The 21,260-nt window shown below is 57.6% G+C and overlaps 1 protein-coding gene across 2 annotated transcripts in view; it reads right to left on the bottom strand.

Annotated features, from left to right (window-relative positions):
- Positions 1-2,230: 2,230 nt before the first annotated feature.
- SMG6 (SMG6 nonsense mediated mRNA decay factor) overlaps positions 2,231-21,260 on the bottom strand; it is a 137,969-nt gene continuing 118,939 nt past the window's right edge. The window contains exons 15-19 of one of the 2 annotated variants that reach the window (XM_014953147.1): positions 18,212-18,361; positions 10,034-10,187; positions 6,469-6,680; positions 6,080-6,161; positions 2,231-4,424 (exon numbers count right to left, since the gene is read on the bottom strand). In XM_014953147.1, the coding sequence (XP_014808633.1) occupies positions 4,294-4,424; positions 6,080-6,161; positions 6,469-6,680; positions 10,034-10,187; positions 18,212-18,361 (729 nt within the window). In that variant the 3' untranslated portion in view covers positions 2,231-4,293. The remainder of the gene's footprint in view (positions 4,425-6,079; positions 6,162-6,468; positions 6,681-10,033; positions 10,188-18,211; positions 18,362-21,260) is intronic. The other variant, XM_014953148.1, reaches the window with a different exon arrangement.

The raw sequence follows: 21,260 nt of genomic DNA, 5'->3' as shown, positions 1-21,260 counted from the left end.
CCACCCAGGGGCTCCCCAAGGCAGGCAGCGTCCCTCTGGAGCTGCCGTGGGGCGAGCGGTGGCCGCAGCAGCACCCAAAGCACAGCTGGGGTCCGCCAGCCCCCTCTGTATCACGTCCGATTTGTACACGGGCTCCTCGCCCTTATTTTTTTTTTTTTTTTTTTTTTTTGAGGTAAATCCAGTTGCTAAATTTCAACTAGGAAGATTGTTTTTCCCAGATCTGACTAGAGGGACCACTGAATAGGTTTTTTTGTCTCCTTTTGTAATGAGGAATATGATTGTATTCCATATATTATCTGGGAAATTTATTTAAGATATTAAAATTATTACTACAGGCACCTTTGACATTTGTTCTCAATCTCAGACACATCCTAATTCTAGTTTTTGACCTTCTGCTATAAACCCTAAATCAAGTTAATCTTAAGATTTGGGGAAGTGCTTTTTGACAAACTTTGACAGAGGGCATAGATGTTCCTTGGACCTTTAGTGTCCTTGACCATTGTGAAGAACCAGAGACACACAGTTTGCTACGAACACCTGTTCACACTGTAGCTCCTTAGAGGCAGGAAGAGCAGCCACAACTTCCTGAGTTGCAGGGAACTTGGGCTGACCAAGGGAAATTCATATCACCCTTGTGTCTATTTAATGGCTAACTGCAATTATAGGTGCAGCCTTATGAATCCTCTCAGTTCCATCTTCTCATCCAGCAGTGGAAAAATCAAAATTGATTTTTTTACTCTTAAATTCAAAATATTTGTAGAAACCAGTATAAATGTGAAATTAAAATATATTTGCATGCAATATAATTGATACCCCATACATACAGAGTCAATATAACCGACATATTATTTGAAATGTAATTGAGCATAATCCTCAGAGTCCTATGTGTTTATGGTACTGGTTGGTTATGTTTGCAAGTACTGCTTCTTTTCTCTAAAGATCTGATTTATACAGGCCAACATAAGATACGTAAAAAATTGTAGATATAAAAATTACAGTCAAGTGGAATTTGCCTTTGTAACTACTAATGAATTCAAGCTGGAAAATATTTCCATAAGTATTTCTTATTACAGACCTACTGAATTGTTTGCAGGAAGCAAACACAAAATGTCATACCTAGAGCTAACCTAAGGGCAACATGTTATTTCCCAGTCTGTGAAAATATGTATGGTTTGTGATGCCTTTTTGTTCCACACTGGAAATAAAACCAAACTCTTTGGAATGTTTCTAAGCCATAAAATTTCATATATCTCCTTTGAGGCCAAAAAAAAGACAGATTTTTTTTTTTTTTGTGTGTGTGTTTATCTTTCCAACCCTTTCTTTGTTTCACTCTCTCATTAGGAAATGCCTAAATAGACAAGCCAGGATATTTAGAACATTCCCATTGAAAACTTCATTAAAACTGACACATTTTTTTGAAACATTCTGGCTTCAGTGGAAAGACATATTTAGATGAGAAAAAGTCAAATAAAGTATAACTGGTTACAAATGCAGACAAATTCATATTCATATTCAAATTTGAACTAATATTTACATGACATTTTTTCTAGAGATTCTTCAGACCAAAGCATTTCAATAGACCTGAGTGATGCCAACAGCTCTTTACCCAACAACCAATGCTGTCAGAAGACAAGTATCTTCCATGGCAGTAAGAAAGGTTTGGGCTCCATAGGAAATGGGAAGCTGTGGAGATTTCCAGTGTACTCTCTCATCCATGCAGCCTCTGCCATTGGATCCACTGTATTATGGTTACTTTAGGGACTGTATTTAAATTTTATTTACATATACTAAGAAGGATGGAATTCCTTCACAGACCCCATCGATGCTTTCTTTTCTTTAACTATCAGTTACTGTTTTTTTTTTTTTTTTTTTTTTTCTATAGTCGAAACCGAAATGAGCAATAAAGTGACATTAACACGCGTGGCCTCGTGTCCTTCTCTGGTGGGGACACACACACACACCTGGTCGGTGTGGGGTCGGTGCTGAGTGGGGTGACCCCCGGGGGGGTGCAGAGCTGCAGGGAGGGGAGTGAGGGGCTTCATTGTGCGTCTGGTTTGCCTGGAGCCCCCTCGGTTCGAGGCGGGGGACACACAGCAGCAGCTGCAGGTGGGACAGGGCCACCCTCCTCTTTGCAAGCACTAATGTGTCCCGCTGCCCTCCCTCCCCCTATGTGTCCCAGCCCCAACCTCAACAGCAACTCGCCCGCCGAGGGCAAAATGAAACAACACGCTGCGCAGACAAGTGTTTAATACTAAAAATTATTAAAAACATCTTAACAAAATAGCCCAAACGCGGCCGCCTCCCCGAGATGCAGGCTCCCTGGGGGGAAATCGGCGCAGCTGCCCGGCACCGATGGCCCCAGGCACGGGGCGCTTTAGCCGGGGACCCCCTGCTCCACTTGCCACGGTGGCCAGCTGGCCCGGTGGTAGCATGACCCCTTGTCCCCCGGCATCTGTTGGGCCCGCAGGTCCCTGTGAGCTGGTGGTACCCCAGGAAGGGCCTCGTGAAGCAGCCCTGGGGCGACTCCGTTAGAAAACAAACATTTAAATACACCTGGCGTGGAGGAGAAGGCAAAGTCTCTGTGCAGCTTCCAGCCAGCGGCTGGGAGCCCCGAACTGCGACGTGGGCGCCGTGGCCCTTGGGTGGCCTCGGCCACGGGGGATGGCTCCATGTGCCCTGCAGCAGGCGTGGGTGCCCCAAAGTCTCTGTCGCAGCAGCACGGACCCTCCTTCGCCGGCAGCTGCCCCGCAGAGTGTCCCAAAGTTGGGGTGGTGTTGGTCCAGCACAGGTTGGCGAGCACAGCCCCTGCCCGGTGTCAGTCCTGGCCGGGTGGCCAGCACGAGGGGTGACACTGGGCTTCCTGACGCAGGCACCGGGTCCGAGCCACCCACGCAGGAAAGGAAAAAAACGCTGGGCTCAGTCCTACTGCTTCCTCCGCCACCTTTGAGGCTTCCCTCCCACGGCCGCGGCGCCCCGGTGGGGAGCGGGGACGACCTGGGGGTCACTCCCACCCCCTGCTCCTGGGACTGGGACTTGACAGAGCTCCAGGGGCTCCGGTTCGAGGGTTAATGCTCCCTCTTAAGCTTCTGGATCTGGCGTGTAACTGGGCTGGGGATGGGACACTTGGTGATGGGACAGTGTGGGGTGGGGGTAGGGGCTCAGCACTGGCTCCCGGTGCGGGATGACCCGGTGACGAGGCAGCGGGGTCACTTCATGGCTCCCTCCACGGTGAAGGGGCAACTTGAGGTGGGGGGACCCTCCCAGCTGGGCGAGTGGTGGGAGCAGGGTGCTGCCTTGGCTCTCTCCAGCCTTGCTTGAACCCACAGCCACGGGCAGAAGCCAGATCCCACACGTAAGAGGCGCCCATGGCCATGAGGACACGGGGGACAGCCAGTCCTGGGGTCCTCGGAGGATTTTGTTAACCTCGTGTTGAGTTTTAGGTTGAAAACAAAATGTGTCTAAAGGTAGCGGGGTGGGAGTAAGGGGATTTGGGGGGGAGGGAAGGGGCAGGTAATGGCTGGGGTGGGCAGGGGAGCAGAACAGAAAGCAGCTGTGGGGAGAACAGGGGTTGTTCAAAGCCTCCCCCCTCCCCAGCAAAGCAGGCAGAGCACACACCTGAAAAACTAACCTATACTGAAATCTGAAACGAAACTCGACAAGCAAACCCCGCAGCTGGGAGAGGACAAGCGCCCCGGCAAGCAGCACCCCTGCGTGGGGTGGGGAAGGGGCTGGAGGCCTGGGGCTGCCCGGGCCACGCAGGACCAACAGGCTGGGGCAGGAAGGAACCTGCCCTCCAAGTCCACGGGATCTGCGAGGGGCACGAGCCAGACTAAGCAATCCCAAAATCTGCGCTGAGGAGTGCCCGGTCTCTGCCCTCCAAACCCAAAGAGCCACCCAACTCGGTGACTCGAGCTCTCTGCAACCAAGCAAACCAAGCAAAAGGCTGCCCATCCGGCACGGGCTCGCTCACCCAAAGCTTCCCTAGCCAGCGGGGGGCTCGCCGGCTCCGCTCCGGCACTGCCCAAAGGCTGGTGGGGACCCTCCACGGCCCAGCCTCCGTGTGAACCATCCACAGCAATGACCTTCCCGGCCGGTCTGCCCTCAGGATGGGGGGGAGGACCCTTGGCAGCACGGCCATTCTGGGGTGGGTTTGAAGACGTGGCGTTTATTGTTCGTGGTGGGCTGGCAGGCGGTGGCGGCGCGTGGCGAGGGGCTGCCGCTGAAGCCCATCTCCCACCGTGAAGAGGCTGCGTGACTCGCTCAGGGGCCGTCGGCCCCCCCTTCGGCCCCCCCTCAGCCCTCCTGGGCCCACTTGAGGAAGGTGGGGATGTCCCGCACCGGCACGTTGCGGGTCAACGCTTTGACTCGTAGGTTCCGGTCATCCGTCAGCAAAACCACTTCCCTGAGCAAACGGATGGGATCGTCTGCAACCAGAGAGAGAGAGGGGAGTGAAGCTCAGACCTCCCTGCTCTGCCTCCAGCCCTTGCACCCATCCCAAACCACGCCGTCCCCATGCCACGTCCCCACCACCAACCCTCCTTGGGTGCTGTGCCTGGACACCCCTGCAGCACCCCCAGCTCCTGCTCCTTGCCAAAGCTTCCTGGCACGGCTTGGAGACAACACTTCATCTCGAAGGCCACCTTCTCCCCCCACCCTGAGCTGCCTGGGGGGGCTATTTGTGATCTCCGCCCGCAGCCCCGGGGCTGGGACGGCTGCCGAGCAGCACCAGGGTCCCACGGTGCCCGCACGGGGTGGTGTGCCGTGCCGCAGGCAGGGAAGAGGAGGTCCCTCTCCCTGACCCAGGCCAGGAAGACAGCCCGCGACCCTGGCTCCAGCAGGAAGCTGGTGCTATTATTCTGGTGATCTCATTATAAGATCTAAAACCAACCCTTATTTTTTTGCGAAGTTTTTTTGGAGTCGCCACTGACACCGAGGCGTTTCTGGCTGGGGCTCAGACAGGCAGAGAGAGTTGAAGCCTGAGAAATAACCGAAGGGATCTTGCCCCCAGATGGATGAGCTGCCCCGCACGCAACGCGCCGGGCTGGGATGTGGGAGCCACGCTTACGTGTGTGCGAAGCAGGGGAAGCATATGGGGTATGTGTAAGCAGCTGGGTCCTGTGACCAGAGTACTGTTCCTATGAGCACAGGAAACACAGTGCCTCCGAGCCAGGACGGGAATGGAAAAAACAGAGTTTATGGGAGCCCAACATGGGCCCAGATTGGCTGCGCGGGGAGCGGCAGGACGAGGGGAAGGGGAGGGTGGCCAGGAACACGGGCCACGGTCACGGTGTTGGGGCTGAGGATGGTGGGGCAAGAGCTCCAGCCGGGCCGTGCCGGGAGGAAGGGGAGCAGGGGCTCGCCGGGAAGGCAGGCCTGAGGCCAAAGGCTGCCGAAAAGCGGGATGGGGAGGTTTTGCGCGGACACTTTAAGAAATGTGTAACAATAAACATCCTCTGCTCCGCGCTGGTGACGCGCCTCCTTGTTACAAACCAGAGGCTGTCAGCTTGTCAGGCCCCATTCCCCATAATCCACATGATTTCAAAATTCAGCATCATTTGCACATAAACATTTGGTGACGGTTTCTCTGTGAATCTGACAAGTTAAGCTGCTAAGAATTCGCACTGACAAATGCGGGTTGATTTCTTGGGCAGCTGCTGATGCGATTCCCATCCCCACTGCCCTGGCAACAGCCCGGGGGCTGGCTGGTCCCAGCAGGCGTGGCCAGTGCCAACTGGGCTTTAGGAGGCAAAAGGGCCCTGGCCAGGAGGCACCAGGGGTTGAAGGGAGGAGGCTCTTTTTGGCCCTTCATCACCGCTTCCAGCACCACCTAACAGCCCCGTGGACATTTATGGTGGGCTTCTCACCAGCTGGGGCATCCCCGAAGGGCAGTGAGGTGCGCATTTAGCAATGGGGTGGGAAGGGCCCACAGCCCGGGGCTGACCGGAGGCAGGAGGTGGCACCTGGGTGCTGAAAGTGACAAAATGCAGGAGGGATTGGCTCCGAGGGCCATGAAAGAGAAATGAGAAGAGTCCGTGGGATGCAACAGAGAAGGGACAATGAGGGTGTGAGGATGTTCTACCTTTGTTGGAGGGCATGAAATCCTTGGCCTTGTCATTGCAATAGTGGAGGCAGCAGGACAGAATCAGGTCGTCGTTGTTTCCCTGGAAGAAAAGGGCAACGTTAACCCCGGCAGGGAAAAACCTGCAACCCCACCAACCCCAGTCTCTGCACTGCCCTCGGGACACCCTGCCACTGCTCAGTGGAGAGACGGGCTGTTTGGAGCCGAAACACACAGCCCACAGGAGCCTGCTCAGCCACCTGCAAAGGTGGGGACAGAGCCATCCCCTGCCTAGAGCTCACAGTCCCCAGGGTCCCTGGTTTCCCTCAGGAAGACAGTGAAGAAGAGCCTCCAGCCCTCAGCAGCGTGGCCTCTGTGTCCTGTCCTTGTGGAGCCGGGATGTCCCTTACCTGCTGGCCCGTGGTGTCTTCACTGCGGAAGGAGATGGACTCCAGCTCGTTGCCTCGGCTGGTCAGAGCCCTCAAGCAGTTGTCCCGGCTCTCGAATCGCTCCTCCAGGAACTCGATGGACTTCCTGGCTCTCTCCTGCACTTGGCGGGCATAGCCTGCAGCCCGGTGCTCCATCTCCGGGCCCTTGGCCAGGCCGTCCAGCTCGTTTATCACTTCAAACAGGAAGAGGAGGTACAGTTACTATGGGACAAGGTGCTCCCGTGACCTGCTGCTGGAGCACGCAAGTTGCCAAGGCCTCGGGGCCGGGGCACTGGGAGCTGGCTCAGGAAATCTGGGTTCAGCTGCCGCAGTGTCCCTGCGCTCCTGGACTTGGCAGTGGGTCTGGAAAAGCTTTGCTGCCTTCCACCTCCGTGGGTCACCTGGCTCAGCACCGAGAGCGCAGGCACCTCGCCCCTGCAGCGTGTGGGTAACACTCCCTCGGGGCACCTCGCTTCGCTCTGCAAAGCGCTGGGACCACCACTGTGCCCCCCACCCCATGCTCCTGCCTCGCACCCGACGGCACCTCCGTGTGTGCCCGAGGGTGTCAGAAATCCACAGCCTCCTGCAGTCTGTTCCTCCACCTCCGAGCACGGCCATGGCCAGCAGCACCGTGTCTCCTGCCCTGCGTCGTGCTGCCTGGCTCCGCACCTCTCAGCTCCCCGTGCTTAATTACAGACATGGAAAGCTGCACGTGGGAACAGGGTCAGGAGTGGGAGCAGGCAGTTCCCATTCTGACACCGTTTCCCACACAAATCCTGGCCCTATTTTCCCACCTGAAGCCACCGTCCCAAGCTCCCAGCAGGGGACACGCTCTCTCCAACACCTCACCCATCTGGGTTCACACATCTCTCCTGACACACGGCTGCTCAGGACGAGCCTGAGCCTGGGATCGGGCAGATTCCCAGCCTTTTCGCCTTAACTGGAGCCCATCGAGCTTTAGAGCCTCCTGTACTGCTGCCAAGGGGCTGGCAACCCCAGCTGCTCCAGCCCCCTGAGCCCAGAAGAAGCCTGAGGAACCCCAAAGGAGCTTTGGGAGGAACCCACCCTCCGGCGTCGGGGCTGCTGGAAGAGCCGCTCCGTCGCAGAGAGCGAGTGTGCGTGTGTGAGCAAGACGAGGCCAGGCACACGACACACCTGCCTCCAGATGTGGCACAGCAGCATCCTCGCCTGCGAGGCTGCCCGGGGCTGGGTGTGCACAGGGCCGGGCACACACGCGTGTGTGCGCACGAGAGAGAGAGAGAGAGAGCTGGTGTGCACGTGTGCGCGAGGGAGCCTCTGCTCTGCGCGCAGTGTGTGTGTGTGTGTGTTTTAGCCATGGCTTCATTTCTGAAGATTGTTTCCGAGCCTGGAGCCAAGTCCTGAGTTCAAGTGGGAACTATGCATTCCTTGGGGGTTCGGGGAGAGAGAGCTCGGGGTCTGAGGCCTCTCCCCAGTGCTGTGAATCACTGCCCGGGGAGCCTGCGTGATCGCTCTGTTCCATGGTGAGACTGGCACTCACTGTCTGGGTATTCAAATTAAAGCTGCATGGAGCTGCTTTGCTCTTCCCTGGCCGGCGACTCTTCTTGCTACCGACCTGATGCTGCCATTTCCACACAATGCACGGCTGGGCCCGGGGTGGGGGGAGCCGTGCAAGAACGGAACATCAAACAGGAAAAGCTGGTATTCCCTCCCGAAATCTGCCTTCCTGCTTCCAAGCTAAACAGGCTTCAAAGGGGAGGCTTGTTTGTGCTTCTGCACCAGGCCTGGCTTCTCCATGGCGGGGTCAGCCTCAAGGAGCACGGAGCAGGTTAAAGAGCAAGAGAAACAAACCCAACGCGAAGCCACATGCTTAACCCCTTGCTGCATCCCCGGGAAGAGCTGGGTGGAGTGCCCCGTGCTGGTGAGGGGGCACGGCACCGAGGTCTCTGCCCCAGAAGCCACAGCTTACCCCAGGGGATGGGTTCCTCCTGCCCACACCTGGATCTCAGCACTGATGGCTTTTCTCAGGGACGAGGGGAAATTTGACCAACCCCCGGCAGGGACAGGGGGTCACTGGCTTCAGGGTGCTCCAGCAGCGGGAGGGGAGGCTGGTGGCAGGCAGTGGGAGATGAGTTAACTCTGTCCCCACTGGGATGGGCAGGGAGGCAGCAGGACAGGAGGGCACTGAGGGTGACCGGTCCCCTCAGGCCGGGCTCCTTTGGCAGGTTGAGGGCAGCAGCATCTCGGACAGACAGGGGACCAGCTATTTCACCTCTGCTATTACCGCTGGCCCTGGATGGGGCTGGGATGGAGAAGCCTCACACCAACCACAGGAGCACAGCGGGAGGCAGGGCCATGGCTCCAGGGCAGGTCCCAGCTCTCTCAGGTGTTAACACGCTCTGCAGACCCTGGGGCTGCCCGGGCTCTGCTGGTGCTGCCGGCTTCCTTCCCTTCTCTTCCACACAAAGCCAAAGCAGTGCCAAGCCACAGAGCACCTTGGCAGCTGCCGTGCTGAGCCGGGCAGGTGGCCAGCCCTGCTCCCCCCACCCAGGGGTCCCATCCCTGGGAATCCCTCCTGAGCCAGTCTGTTCACCTTGTGAGGAAGAGGAGCAGATGTGGGCTCTGGGGCAGGCAGGGCTGTCTGCTGGCCACCGGGAGATGAGAAGGAAGCCCCATAAGGGGTTGGAGGGCAGGCACCCCTGGTGTGCTGCAGGCCAGGAGATGGAGGTGTGTACACCTCGCTGCCTGGACACTGTAGATACCCACAGGCCAGAGCTGGCCCCTGGCTTCCTAAGGATGGGGACAGCCTGTGGGCTCTGTGGGGCTGAGCCCCCCTCCTGCTCCGGCCTCTCCTGCTGCCCTCGGGGACCCTCTGAGTGCCAGGTTGGCACCGGGATGTGCCAGGCGCCAGAGCAGCGCTGGCCGGAGGAACGCTACCTCCAGCCCGGAGCGCGATCAAACAATCAGAGCAAAGGCATCTAACCAAATCCTCCCGCCACCCTGGGAGACCACCCAGCAGCACAGCCGTTATCTGCCAGGGTGAGTGTTTACCAATAACGGGAACCAGCTTGCTGTTTTACTGCGAGCTTTATAAGGATAAAAAGAAGGGCTGGGCTTGAGCAGCTCTGAGACGCTGGGACACAGGCCGGCCATTTGCTCAGGCTGCCTAAGCCCCAGCTCAGCTGGGATAAGCTATCTGCTCTGATTGTTTAACAATTCCTCCTCCTTGCTCCCTCCAAAATTCCCTCCAAATCCTATTTAACACCCGCCTGCCTCTCCCAGCCCCTGGCACCCCCAAAATGCACCAGGAGGAGAGGAGTTTGCTGAGTGCCACAGGCAGAAAGGAGGCAGGAGAAGAGAAGGGTGACGTGGGCTGAAGAAACACCAGCTGTGGCTGGGATGAGACAGGGCAGGATGGATGCCAGCTCCACCTCTGCTACCAGCCGGCCCCGGACCACACAGGCACCCGTGGGCATGTGAGGCAGGGAGAGAGGAAGCCAGCATGGAGGGAGAGCCCACTCCAAGGGAGAAGGGAAGCCCCCACCTCCCGCCCGCCGGTCCTACTCACCGATCAGGGGCACCACCAGGATGAATTTCCTGCAGTTCAGCAGGGTTATCAAGCTGCTGAGGTGGTCAATGAAGCCATTGGTGTCTGGGACCAGGAAGACAGGTCTGATCTCCAGCTCCATCTGCCTCATTTGACTCTGGTCTTTCAGCACGGCCTAGAGGAGAAGGACAGATGATGAGTAAGCAGGACGTCAGCCCCACGACCTGTGGACCCTGAGAGTAGAAGATAAGGCTGGCTGGCATGCATGCCTCCCGCAGCAAGGGCATCGTGTGAAGGGGACTGGCAGGAGGCTGTGTCCATCCCACCTGCACACCTCAAACACCAGCTCCTGCAGATCCACAGTGCACAGGTGAGTGGGATGGTGAAAGCCTCCAGAAGAGCACTCTCCAAGGAGAACAGCCCTGTCCAGGCTCTGGGGAGAACAACTGGGACCAGCCTTGAAAATGGAGATGTTTTGGGAATTGTTCCATTTATGGGACTCGCAGTTGCCACAATTATCTGCACTGGTACCAAGAGATCGACCCTGACACGAAACAGCAGGGAGAAAAAGGGGCTGGAGGAAGCGGGTTCTGGGACTCCAGAGGGAAACAGCACAAGGTGACAACAGCCGAAACGAACCGGTTTGGGACACACAAGTCCTGCCAACAGCATCCTAACACAGGGGCCCCGAGCAGGCAGCAGGAGGGGAGGTCTGTGGGGCGGGGATGCTTGGCTGAGTATCTCACTCACTGTCCCACCAGCCCCTGCACGTGCCTTGCCTTTTCTGACTCCATCCAGCTGGGAAACCAGGTGGGTTCCAGCCCTGGAAACCCACAGCACTGTTCTTGGCTGAGCTCTTTGCACCCGCTAGAGACCAGGGGTGCTCACACATACATGGGAAGGGTCTGCTGGGTCTTACTAGCAACCCTGCAGGGTTGCACCTGGACCTCTGGACAATGCCAGTTACCAAAATGGGACCCAAGAGCTCACATATTACTTTTGACGCTATCGAAGGACTTGGGCTCTTTAGTAAGTCACAGGCTTAAAAAACTCAGGATGCTATTCTCGTGCTTCCTCTGCTTAAAAATAGCTTCCCTGGACTCACTGATGTTTGTTGCCTCTAATAGGAACCGGTCACCCATGGAGCACAGCAGCACTGCTGTGAAACACATCCACCACCATGCAAACCTTTGTGAGACCGGGCTCGCACCCACAAGATGTGCCCCGGGGACAGGAGGTGACCACCGACCCCGTTCTGCCCAACGTTACAGGGAGCTCCTCCTGCCCCGAGGTGAGGATCCGAACCCTCCCGCAGTCAAGCCAAAGCCTCGGAGGCACCCTGGAACGCTGAGCTGCACGGGCCAGCAGTGGCCATGGAAAAGAAGTGGTTTTTAATCCATTTCCAAGTGTTGTCATCTGGCTTTAAATCAAGGCAGCTTGATGCTGCCACCTCCCACAAGTGTCTCCAGGCAAAGCAGCAACCATAACCTCACCACGTGCTTCCCAACCGCCTCCTGGCAGCGTCGGTCTGAGGGACGAAGCTCCCAGTGACCCTGAGGGGAGCCAGGTCCCATCCACAGCATGGCAGCACTGACCTGGCATGACAGAGTGAGGACATGCATCCCCCATTGTGCAGGGACAGCTAAAATGGCACCAGCATCCCTGTACAGATGCTGCCACGGTCAGCCACATGCTGGGTGCCATCCCTGCAGGCTCTCTGTCTTCACCCAGGGAGCTGTTGGCACTCCCTGGTGGTATGGCAACCCTGTGCTGGCAACCCTGGCACCTCCTCACTGTGAGGAGGGTGGCAGCTGAGGCTTCTCCCCACGTTTGAGGGTGTGGGAGAAGACACTCATCCCTGGGAGGCACCAGGTCCTGCTGAGCTCCACCAAGCTCCACCTGCCATGGGGAGATGCAGAAGAGCCCCGTTGGCCAATGCAGAGACCCAGAGTGACGTGGCATGTCCCTCGTGTGGCAGCCAAAGAGGTCGATTGCCCTGAACTTGCAGGAAGAGAGGGGTGAAACTTGCAGGAAGAGAGGGGTGAAACCAGGTGGCCTCCAATGGGCAACAACAACCCTATGCAACCACGGGCTGGTGGCAGGAGTGGACCCCTGCCCCGACATGGCTCCCTGACCTCGGGATTTGTCACCACGCAGGTGACCTCAGGACCTCAGCGCGAGTGGGGAAGCTCACCTACCCCTCCGGCCGAGGGGCGCAGGGGTGATGGCGGGCAGGGGGGGTGGGGGGCAGTACCCTCGTGTGTGGCATTTGCCCCGGCGGCTTTCGCAGGCCGTACCCGGCCGATTCCTGGCAGCCTCCAGCGACGCTTGTGCCGGCCGTCACGTCCCATTCCGCTCGCCGGGCCGCCCGGTGAGAGAAGGACACAGGATGCGCCGGGAGTGAAAGAGCGAGGTCGGGCGGGGAGCGTGCCAAGTCCCCGCGCACAGCTCCGGGCCGCTCGGGGAGCCAGAGGGAAACTCGCCTTTGCAGAGTTCAGAGGCCGGCAGCGAGATTTATTTTTGTTTGTGTGAGTAAAAGGCTGCAGAAGCCTCCGGCCAAGGGGTTTCGGGGGGGAGAGGAGTGGCCTGTGATTCATGCGGACGCTGGCTGGCCCCGCGCCAGAGATGAAAGGGAGCCCATGTGTGCGGGGAAACCGGGGAGGCGAGCGCCGCGTTAACCCTTCTGCAGATCTGCGGGGCTCGGGCCCCTGGGGAGGAAGGAGAGCGAGGGGGATGCGGAACGGGATGGCCGTGTCTAGAGAGTGGCTTCTGCACCGCCACCGCTGCCAGAAACCAGCTGCCGGGCCCCGCCGTGCCTCAGTTTCCCCAACGTGAGGACAGGGAGATGGTGGAACACGTGTCCTGCCGGGAGGTGGGGTTTGGAGAAGACCCTGGGGAGAGCGGTGTGGTTAAAACAGCGGAGATACAGCTCTGTCCTGGCCCAAGTGCTTTAGGACGGATGAATTTTAGCCTTGTTTTATTGGGGTTAAACACCCTGCACGGCTCGGTTGCAGTGCTGGATGTGGCAAGGGACCTCTGAGGCTGAGGGGGGCTCCCTGCTCCCCCCGGGGTCAGGCAGCTCCCCTTCTCCTGCCTCCTGCACCCACAATCTGTGGCCGTCAGAGCTGCTCCCACCCACAGCCCCCTGCCCATCCTGCTGCTCTGGCCATGGGGGCTTCTCCCAGGAGCTGGGCCGGAGCTGGAGGTGGCTCCCCCGGCTGCCCCAGCTGGTGGCAGCACTGAGATCAGACACTCGTGCGCACACAGTCCCAAATTCCCAGCTCATCCATCAGCTGGGATCACCTGGGGGATTCCCCGGAAGCCGCTGCCCGGCTGAGGGCTTCCAGTGTGGGCAGGAGACGGGTCCCTGACAGCCGGGACACCGTGTGGTACTTTCTACAGAGTGCCAAGGGGGGAGACCTGAGTGTCCCCACCACAAGTGCAGAATGGGAGGGGGCTCCCCATCTGCTTACCCCGAAATCTCCGCACACCCACCCCAGAGCTCCTCTCCCCACGGTGCCAGGCTGGTGGAGCTGGATGCCAGCAGAGCCGAGTGCCTTTGGGATGGGTCACGCAGGGTCACCCACCGCTCTGCCAGGACGGATGGGCCGTCACCATCCTGCCACCACCTCTCCTGCCCCGAACCAGCTCTCCAACCGTGGTGGTGGGGGGGGAGAAAAAACCCGGCGCCGCTGCCCCTTCCAACCCCCGCGTGCTCGGCGGGGATCGGCGACTGGATTTTCCAGGGCCGAGAACAATGCCTCTCCCGTCTCCGCTCGAGGGCTTCCTCCTCCCAAAGGTTCGTCTCTCCAACCTCTTCCACGGGGAGTAAACGTGCCCCGTGCCTGGTAGCAAAGCGGGGCCGCCGCCGTGGCGGAGCCGCCGTGGGTGGGTGTGCGCCTTCCGCAGCCAGCAGGCACCCCCGCTCCCAGGCAGGTGCGTGTCGGCGCGTGTGCACCCCCGGCATTGTTCCTGCGCGCCGAGGAGAGCGTGAATGGGACACGGCTACTATATTTAGCCACTTACTCACGCTCCTACCGCCACAAAGGAGCGGCTGCATCTTAAAAAGGGGGCGGCCGTTCCGTGTGGGCTCAGAAGGGACAGGAGAGCGGGCTATTTTGGGAAGACATGTCATAATTGGCCGCCCCGGTTAAGCCGCTTCTGTAATGCTGAGCAAAAACAATAGCAGCATCCAGAGGAAGAGCCTGTTATGTTTCAGGTGGGATGTTTTCAACCGGTCAGGAAACTCGACCGCTCCCAGCGCGCAGCGGCGGCACAAAGGACAAGGGACGCTGAACAGCATGGACCAAGGGCCTGGCCAAGCAGCGGGGGCGGCTGGGAGCGCCCGGAGGGACCTGGCGCTGGCTGGGGACACGGCCCTGCCCTGGGAGAACGTTGCCTGCCCTGGCAGAGCCACCGCCACCTCCTCTTGTCCACCTGCCCACCTGGCCTCGCACCCCTCCAAATATATGGGCATCACCCAGGTATGTGCCTGGTCTTTCACAGAGTCATAGAATCATCCAGGTTGGAAGAGACCCTTGGGATCATCGAGTCCAATCATCTACCCTACTCTACAAAGTTCTCCCCTACACCATATCCCCCAACACCGCATCTAAACGACTCTTAAACTCATCCAAGGATGGTGACTCAACCACCTCCCTGGGCAGCCTATTCCAGTCTCTGACCACTCTTTCTGTGAAGAATTTCTTCCTAATGTCCAGTCTAAACCCACCCTGGTGCAGCTTGAATCCATTCCCTCTTGCTCTATCACTAATTACCTGTGAGAAGAGACCAGCACCAACCTCTCTACAATGCCCTTTCAAGTAGTTGTAGAGAGTGATGAGGTCACCCCTCAGTCTCCTCTTCCTCAAACTAAACAAACCCAGCTCCCTCAATCGTTCGTCGTATGATTTATTCTCCAGGCTCTTCACCAGCTTCGTTGCCCTCCTCTGCCCCTGGACCTTGAGATCTCTCTTGTATTGAGGTGCCCAAAACTGGACACAATACTCCAGGGATGACCTCCCCAGTGCTGAGCACAGGGGGACAATCACCTCCCTCCTTCTGCTGGTCACACTATTTCTAATACAAGCCTCTAATACAACCTCTAATACAAGCCTCTAATACAACCTCACCCTGACCCATCACTGCTGCCACCAGCCTGGGACATGTCTCTGTCCCAGCCTGGGTAAGTGGCAAGGGGCAGAGGCAGGCTGGCAGCGGAGCCAGGGAGCAGCAGCCAACCCATAACCCATGGCCAGGCAGGCAAGAGCTGCCCAGGGACACAAAAAGACTATGACCTAATCCATCTGCCCCCCTCTCAGAGCGATGGTTTTGGGGTCCAAGCTCACGGAGAGGAACGGAGCTGAGCTCTCCTGTTCCCTCTGCAGCTGGTGCTGGCCGAGGGCCACCCTCCTTTGCTGTTTACCCTGCCTGGACCCGTGCTCCCCCAGCAGCTTGAGCCACCCCGAGGGCAGGGACTGAAGGAGACCAACGAAGCCCAAAATCCCCCTGGAGGTATAAATGTCACCCCAGCGCTGGCTGCGGTTGGGAGCTGCAATGGGGATGCTGATGCAGGGCAGGCAAGCAGCAGCAGTGAGCTTGGAAGAAGCATCTGGTGGATGATCTCCACCAGCAGCAGAGTGGGGCTAAAAGTGATGGGGAGCACAGCAAAGGCAGGGAAAGTGCAAGAAAACCTGTTGGCAATGAGTTTAGCCGCCAGAAGCACAACCCTGCAAGTCCCAGGTGAGGCCACGACACCGTGCTCCCCTTGGGCATGGAAAGAAAAAGGATGGCCAAGAGATGAAGGCTTTGCCCCACACACTGGGTCACTGCACACACTGTCACAGACTCCATGGGAGACAGCCACAGCCCCTGTGCTCTCCGGACCCAAGTCCCCACCACCCTGGCACAGTGACATGGCCACGTGGGGAGCTGAGACCCTCAGCTGTGCTTAGAGAAGAGCCACATCTGCTGGACTCGGATAAATACACGGAGCTGTGGCTTATCCCCAGGATAATGAAGGGGGGGCTCAGAGAGCAGCTGATGTGTGAACTCCCAAGGTGAGCAGTGAACAAGAAAAATGGGCTGTAACAGGGAAGGCAGAAGATCCCTAGGTCCCAGGAAACACAAAATCTCTTGAGAAGATCAGAAAGGTCAAGGACCTCAGGCGAAGAGAGGGAAAGTGGAGGGGCTGGATGCTGAGCTGGCTCTGACCCGTACTCCCCAGGCAGCACTTTCCACCCGAGCTCCTCCAGCTCCAGCCACATGGTCAATACCAGGGCAGGGAGAAGACCGGGGCCCTGCACACATGTTCTGCTCCAGGCTCTTCCCAGCCAGCTACAGGCTGGATGACTTTACCGAAGCCCCAAGGACTTCTCCTCCACCCCGCGCCTTCAGACTCCAACGGCACCTCAGCTCTTCAGCTGTGCAGCCCCTGAAGCTGCCCACACCCTCATTTTGACCTCTCTCCGCCTGCGAGCATCAGCCCCAGCACGGCTGGGGAGGAAGGGAGGAGTGCGCCGGGGGGAGAAAGCCCCTGACAACATCAGGCAGCCCCCACTCTCCCCGCAGAATGGGCAGCGGCCATCCCGGGGGGGCCCCGCTGCAGCTGGGCTAGTCGTCGGGGCCGGGATCTGCTGCTCACTGCCCTCCCCGAAACATGTGCAGTTCCTGTTTGCTGTGTCTGTACAAGGCAGTGGGAAGTGGGGAATTTACTTACACCTCCCGCTTAACAACCCTGGGAGGCTGGAAGGCTTCAGGCCGCTTTAATTTACAGCCCATCTCTCCAATCTCTCACTCGTTCGCTGCTGCTTTTCTTCCTCCTCCTATTAATGCGACCCAGGTACCTGCCAACAATAATGGACTCGCTTGCGGGGGCGGCCCCTCCCTCCCGGGCGCAACTTCTACCTTGATATGAATTGCTCTGAATTCAAATGAAAAAAAAAAAAAAAAAAAAAAAGAGAAAAAAATTTAAAAAAAAAAAGAAAAAAGGCGAAATCTGAAAGGTTGGGGTGGGTTTGGAAAAGCGAAGCGCAGTGGTTCTGGGCCCGGCGCCAGTAGCCGGAGGGTACACATGTGCACGCTCTCCCAGTAGGGCCTTCAGCAGCCCTGTTTTACAACCACCTCGGCACACACTGCAGAGTTCACGCATATGGCCAGACAGATGTGTCTGGCTTACGTTCAAGGCTGGAAAATGAAGAATTATGGAAGTGAAGGGCCCTGGGCATTAGAGAGGGCGGAGGTGAGGGGGAGGGGAGCCAGGGAGAATTTTTCCTCTGCTGAGAAATCCTCATCTGGGCTGCGAGGGCTGGAGGAAGAGGGGTTGCGAGCGGCGAGGCGGCCAACAGCCATGCATGTGAGATTGCTCTTAAAGCAACAGTGTGCGCCGCCAGGCATCTCCTCCCAGTCCAACCAGTTTACTTCACCAGCTCCCAGTGGGAAACGCTCTCGGATCAGGCCAGGGCCAGGCCAGGATCACCTGTACCCCGTCTGTTTGTCCCCATAACGATGGCAACGCTCCGCAAGCAGTGCTCTGGCTGCAGCAGCCGTTCGCAGGCTATTTTTCCTGCCGTTGGCTCCCACATGAACTCTGCTGTTCACGTCCCACCCTCTCCCCTGTCTGCCTGTGCCCTGCTGCACAGAAAAGCTGATTTCTTGCTCTAGGTGGACCTACTCTGGCAGGGGGGTTGGACTAGATGATCTCCAGAGGTCCCTTCCAATCCCATGTGATTCTTGCTGAGCCTCCCTGCCATGGAGCTCCTGTCCCAGGCCAGGGGACAACTTGCTGCCTGGCACTGCCTTACAGCCACCAGTTAAAGCACTCCCCTCTCAGGGCTCCTGGGTTGCTAGAAGCTTCTTGGAGAAGCTGTGTCTGGCTTCATGAGGATCCCAGGAGTCCCCGAAATATTCATCTCGGGGCCTGGAAGGGCAGATCTTACCCTGGGTGGGGGACAGCAACACCGATTGGGCCCTTCCAACCAAAGGCAAAGTTAAGCTTGCTGCTGGGTTTCACAGAGGCAGCACAGGCCACCTACACTCAGAAAACTCGAGGTGCTACGGGACATCTCGAGAGGCTACTGGTCCCGATGTGTGGCAAGGAAATGGCTGTGCACCATCAGGACAGCGAGGCAGGATCAGCCCATGTACAGAAGCAAAGCTCCTCACCCAGCTCGGGGGCTGCAGCCCCACAACCCGTCCTACCTGAATCTTGTCTTGACGACGCTGCTGCTCAGCTACTTTCCTGGCCAGGGCTTGCTTCTTGGCTCTGAGCTCCTTGATGTCCATCTCTCCTCCGCTGCCTTCAGCCTCAGAATCATCTTCGAACGCCTCGATCCTCACATCATCCTCCTTCTTCCAGGAAATGCAGAAAGAAAAAGGAGAGAAGTCATTGCAAGGGATGCTGGTGGCCAGGACCCTACTCGTTCTGCTCTCCCCCTTCAAGCAGACAAATCCCTGCCAGGCACAGTTGCTGATGGGCAAGTGACTATTTCTAAACATCCAAAAGAAACAAGCAAAATAAATAAATAGTAAACATCCAGGAAATGACAAGGTGAGACAGGAGGCAGTGGGGCAGGGCAGGGGCAGCCCTGCCTAAAGCTCTGTTCTAAAATCAAACTCACTTCCTCATCTTGGAAAACTCTTCCCACAGCCTTGGGTGAGTCACTGATGTTTTATAGGCTTCAGTTCTGTAAACCCACGGTATTTCCCTGTCTCTCTGCTTTGCCTGGCTGTTAAGGCTGCACATCCCTCGGAGCAAATGCTATTTCTCCCCACCTGCCCGCACCGGGGCTGTACAACACCGCTCTAATGCTGCTGCCTCATCCAAGGCCAGGCACAAAACCTGATCATCTTGACAAGGAAACTCGGATCCATGAACCAAAGAGCCTGTTCTCCTTTGTTTTCATCTCTGAGCAGGCCAGAGAGATTTCTGCACCCACCCCAAAACTTCCAGCTGGCCTGGAACAGATGTTTGAGGAGATGCTCAATCTTGATTTTAAAGCTCCACATGATGGAGAATTCACTGTGCCTCAAGGTCAGTCATTTCAATGGTTAATTACTTCCTCTGTTAACATTTGCATCCTACTTCTAGTCTGCCTTTGCCACGCTTCTGCTGACCAGGAACCTTGTCTTTGCTAAACTGAAGGGTCCCTGGTTCTCCAGCCTCCTGCCCACACAGGCACTTCTGGACCACGTTGCATCTTCACCCTCTCCTAGAGACCCTTCCCTCACTCTCTTCACCAGAAGGTCTGCAGACCTGAACTGGAGACCCCAGAATGAGCCATGCTGTTCCTACCCCAGGTGAAGGCCACACTCAAATCTCCAGGACACAAGAGGGCAGGAGGTGGTGGCTGGTGTCCAACTGGGGATCAGCCACAACCCAGTTTCCCCCTCCCAGCTTCGCTGCTCCCTTCAGTGGCTCCCTGCCCAAAGGTGAGACCACAAGTCCCTGTTCCTCAACATGTGTCCCACCAGCAACTGCCTGCACACATGTGCTGCCCAGAAGCCCAGCTCTGCCACTGCTGCTGACAGCCCCCCTGTCTCGCCCAAACCCCATTGTTTCCCAGTGCAGCGACCACAGACCACCCCAAGCCCTCCCATTACCCATCTCCCCTCCTCTGCACAAAAGCCAAGGATTGTGATGGGGTTGGGACAAGTTCCCAGGTGGCACTTGAGCAAAAAGACCTGCTCTGAGCCCCCAGAGGGCTGCGGGGGATGTATCTTGCACAAGAGAATGCCCTGGAGAGAGAAGAGCATCACTAGACTCCCTGCCCTGTGCAGGCTGCCATGGCATGTGTCAGCAGGAGGGACTTGGGCAGGAGCTCACAGTCTTCAATCAGAACAAGCCCAGCACTGCAGAGTCGTGTACTCAATCATGTCACCCGGACCGCACACCCTCCCGGCCACAGAACCACGTATTCTTCTCTCCTTGTGACTTTTTAGCCATGGGAAGGAGGAAGACGGAGCCCCCAGGCTCACTTCCCTCTCCTGGGACAGCCTGGACCACAGGGGATGGAGGCGATGCTGCCAGAGGGTCAACCTCGGGGAAAAGCGTTGTGTCAGATGCAGAGCTGCTGCGGCGCGTCGGGATCCGCTTGCCCAGGCTGGCAGTGGTCACGCTGGAAGCTCCCTTGAGATCAGAGCCCAAGGAGGAAGCTCCAGGGTTGCGCAACCAGCTCGCACAGAGGTTCCCACAGCCCAGCAGAGACTGTGGGGACGGGCCAGGAGGGAGTTATCCTCCATAACATGTTTGTTCATAGCAGAAATTGGAGGGACCGACCCAAAAAGCAGTGCTCTGGAGAACAGGACTGTCCCTGTCGTGACACTGGGTAGAACCTGAAGATCCTCCCATATCTTATGCTTTTGGTGGTGTCAGGTTGAAAAACCTCCTGCACCTTCTCCACAAGAGAACAAGGGTCCAGGTCTCCCACCTTATAGAGACATCTCTTGCTGCCTGGGCTTTTGCTCTGAGCCCCCGTGCAAAAAAATCACCTAAAATGTGTCCCCTGCTCAGCCAGAGCCAGCTGCTGGGACGAGGAGGGTGCAGATCACGTTCTTGCTACAGGCTCCTCCAGCTGTCAGCTCCCTGGGGCACACGGGGGACACGTGCCACGGGCCACCCAGTGCTGGCAGAGGTGGGGTGCTGTCCCCTGCATGGGGGATACCCTCCCTGGCTCTACAAGTGCCTGGCCCCAGCGCAGGGAGGGGACCTGGAGAGAGCCTGGGCAGTGCCGGGCCACCCAGCTCCCCGCTCCCGACGCCTCTGCCCCTCTCTCCTGTTTCCTTGGCCTTTCCAACTGCAAGATTAAACAGAAGAAAAGAGTCAACCTGCAGAGCGGCTGGCAGGGCCCTTAAACACACACATGGAGCCTGGAGTGAAGCAAGGCCTACAGGAACAAGCAAGGGCAGAAAAACAAGAGTTGAATTCCTTAATCACATCAGGATGTGAGAGGCAGGGGAGGGACGGGGCGCCAATGTCAGCTCTTCCTGTACGTGTGCTGGAGGCTGGAGCTCAGGCCTCCGCCGCAACGAGCTCCACGGCTATAAACTTGATCCTGAAGCTGAACCCTGACACCCCCTCGCCCACCTCCTCTCCCGGGGCCGTGGTGCTGCACGTTATTAAAGCTTTCCCCCCCCTCCAACTCCTCCTCCCCGCCCCCCCCCCTACTCCCCGCTTTGGGTATGAAAAAGCAGCATCTGGAACTCATAGCAGCGCGCGAGATAGAGGCAGGCGGGCTGGACTGGCAGGGAA

The sequence above is a fragment of the Calidris pugnax genome, unplaced genomic scaffold (genome assembly GCF_001431845.1).
Source record: "Calidris pugnax isolate Ruff unplaced genomic scaffold, ASM143184v1 scaffold133, whole genome shotgun sequence".
NCBI classification, from domain to species: Eukaryota; Metazoa; Chordata; class Aves; order Charadriiformes; family Scolopacidae; genus Calidris; species Calidris pugnax.
The sequence above is the reverse complement of the archived record's forward strand: the minus strand, read 5'-3'. Positions and strand labels throughout refer to the sequence as shown.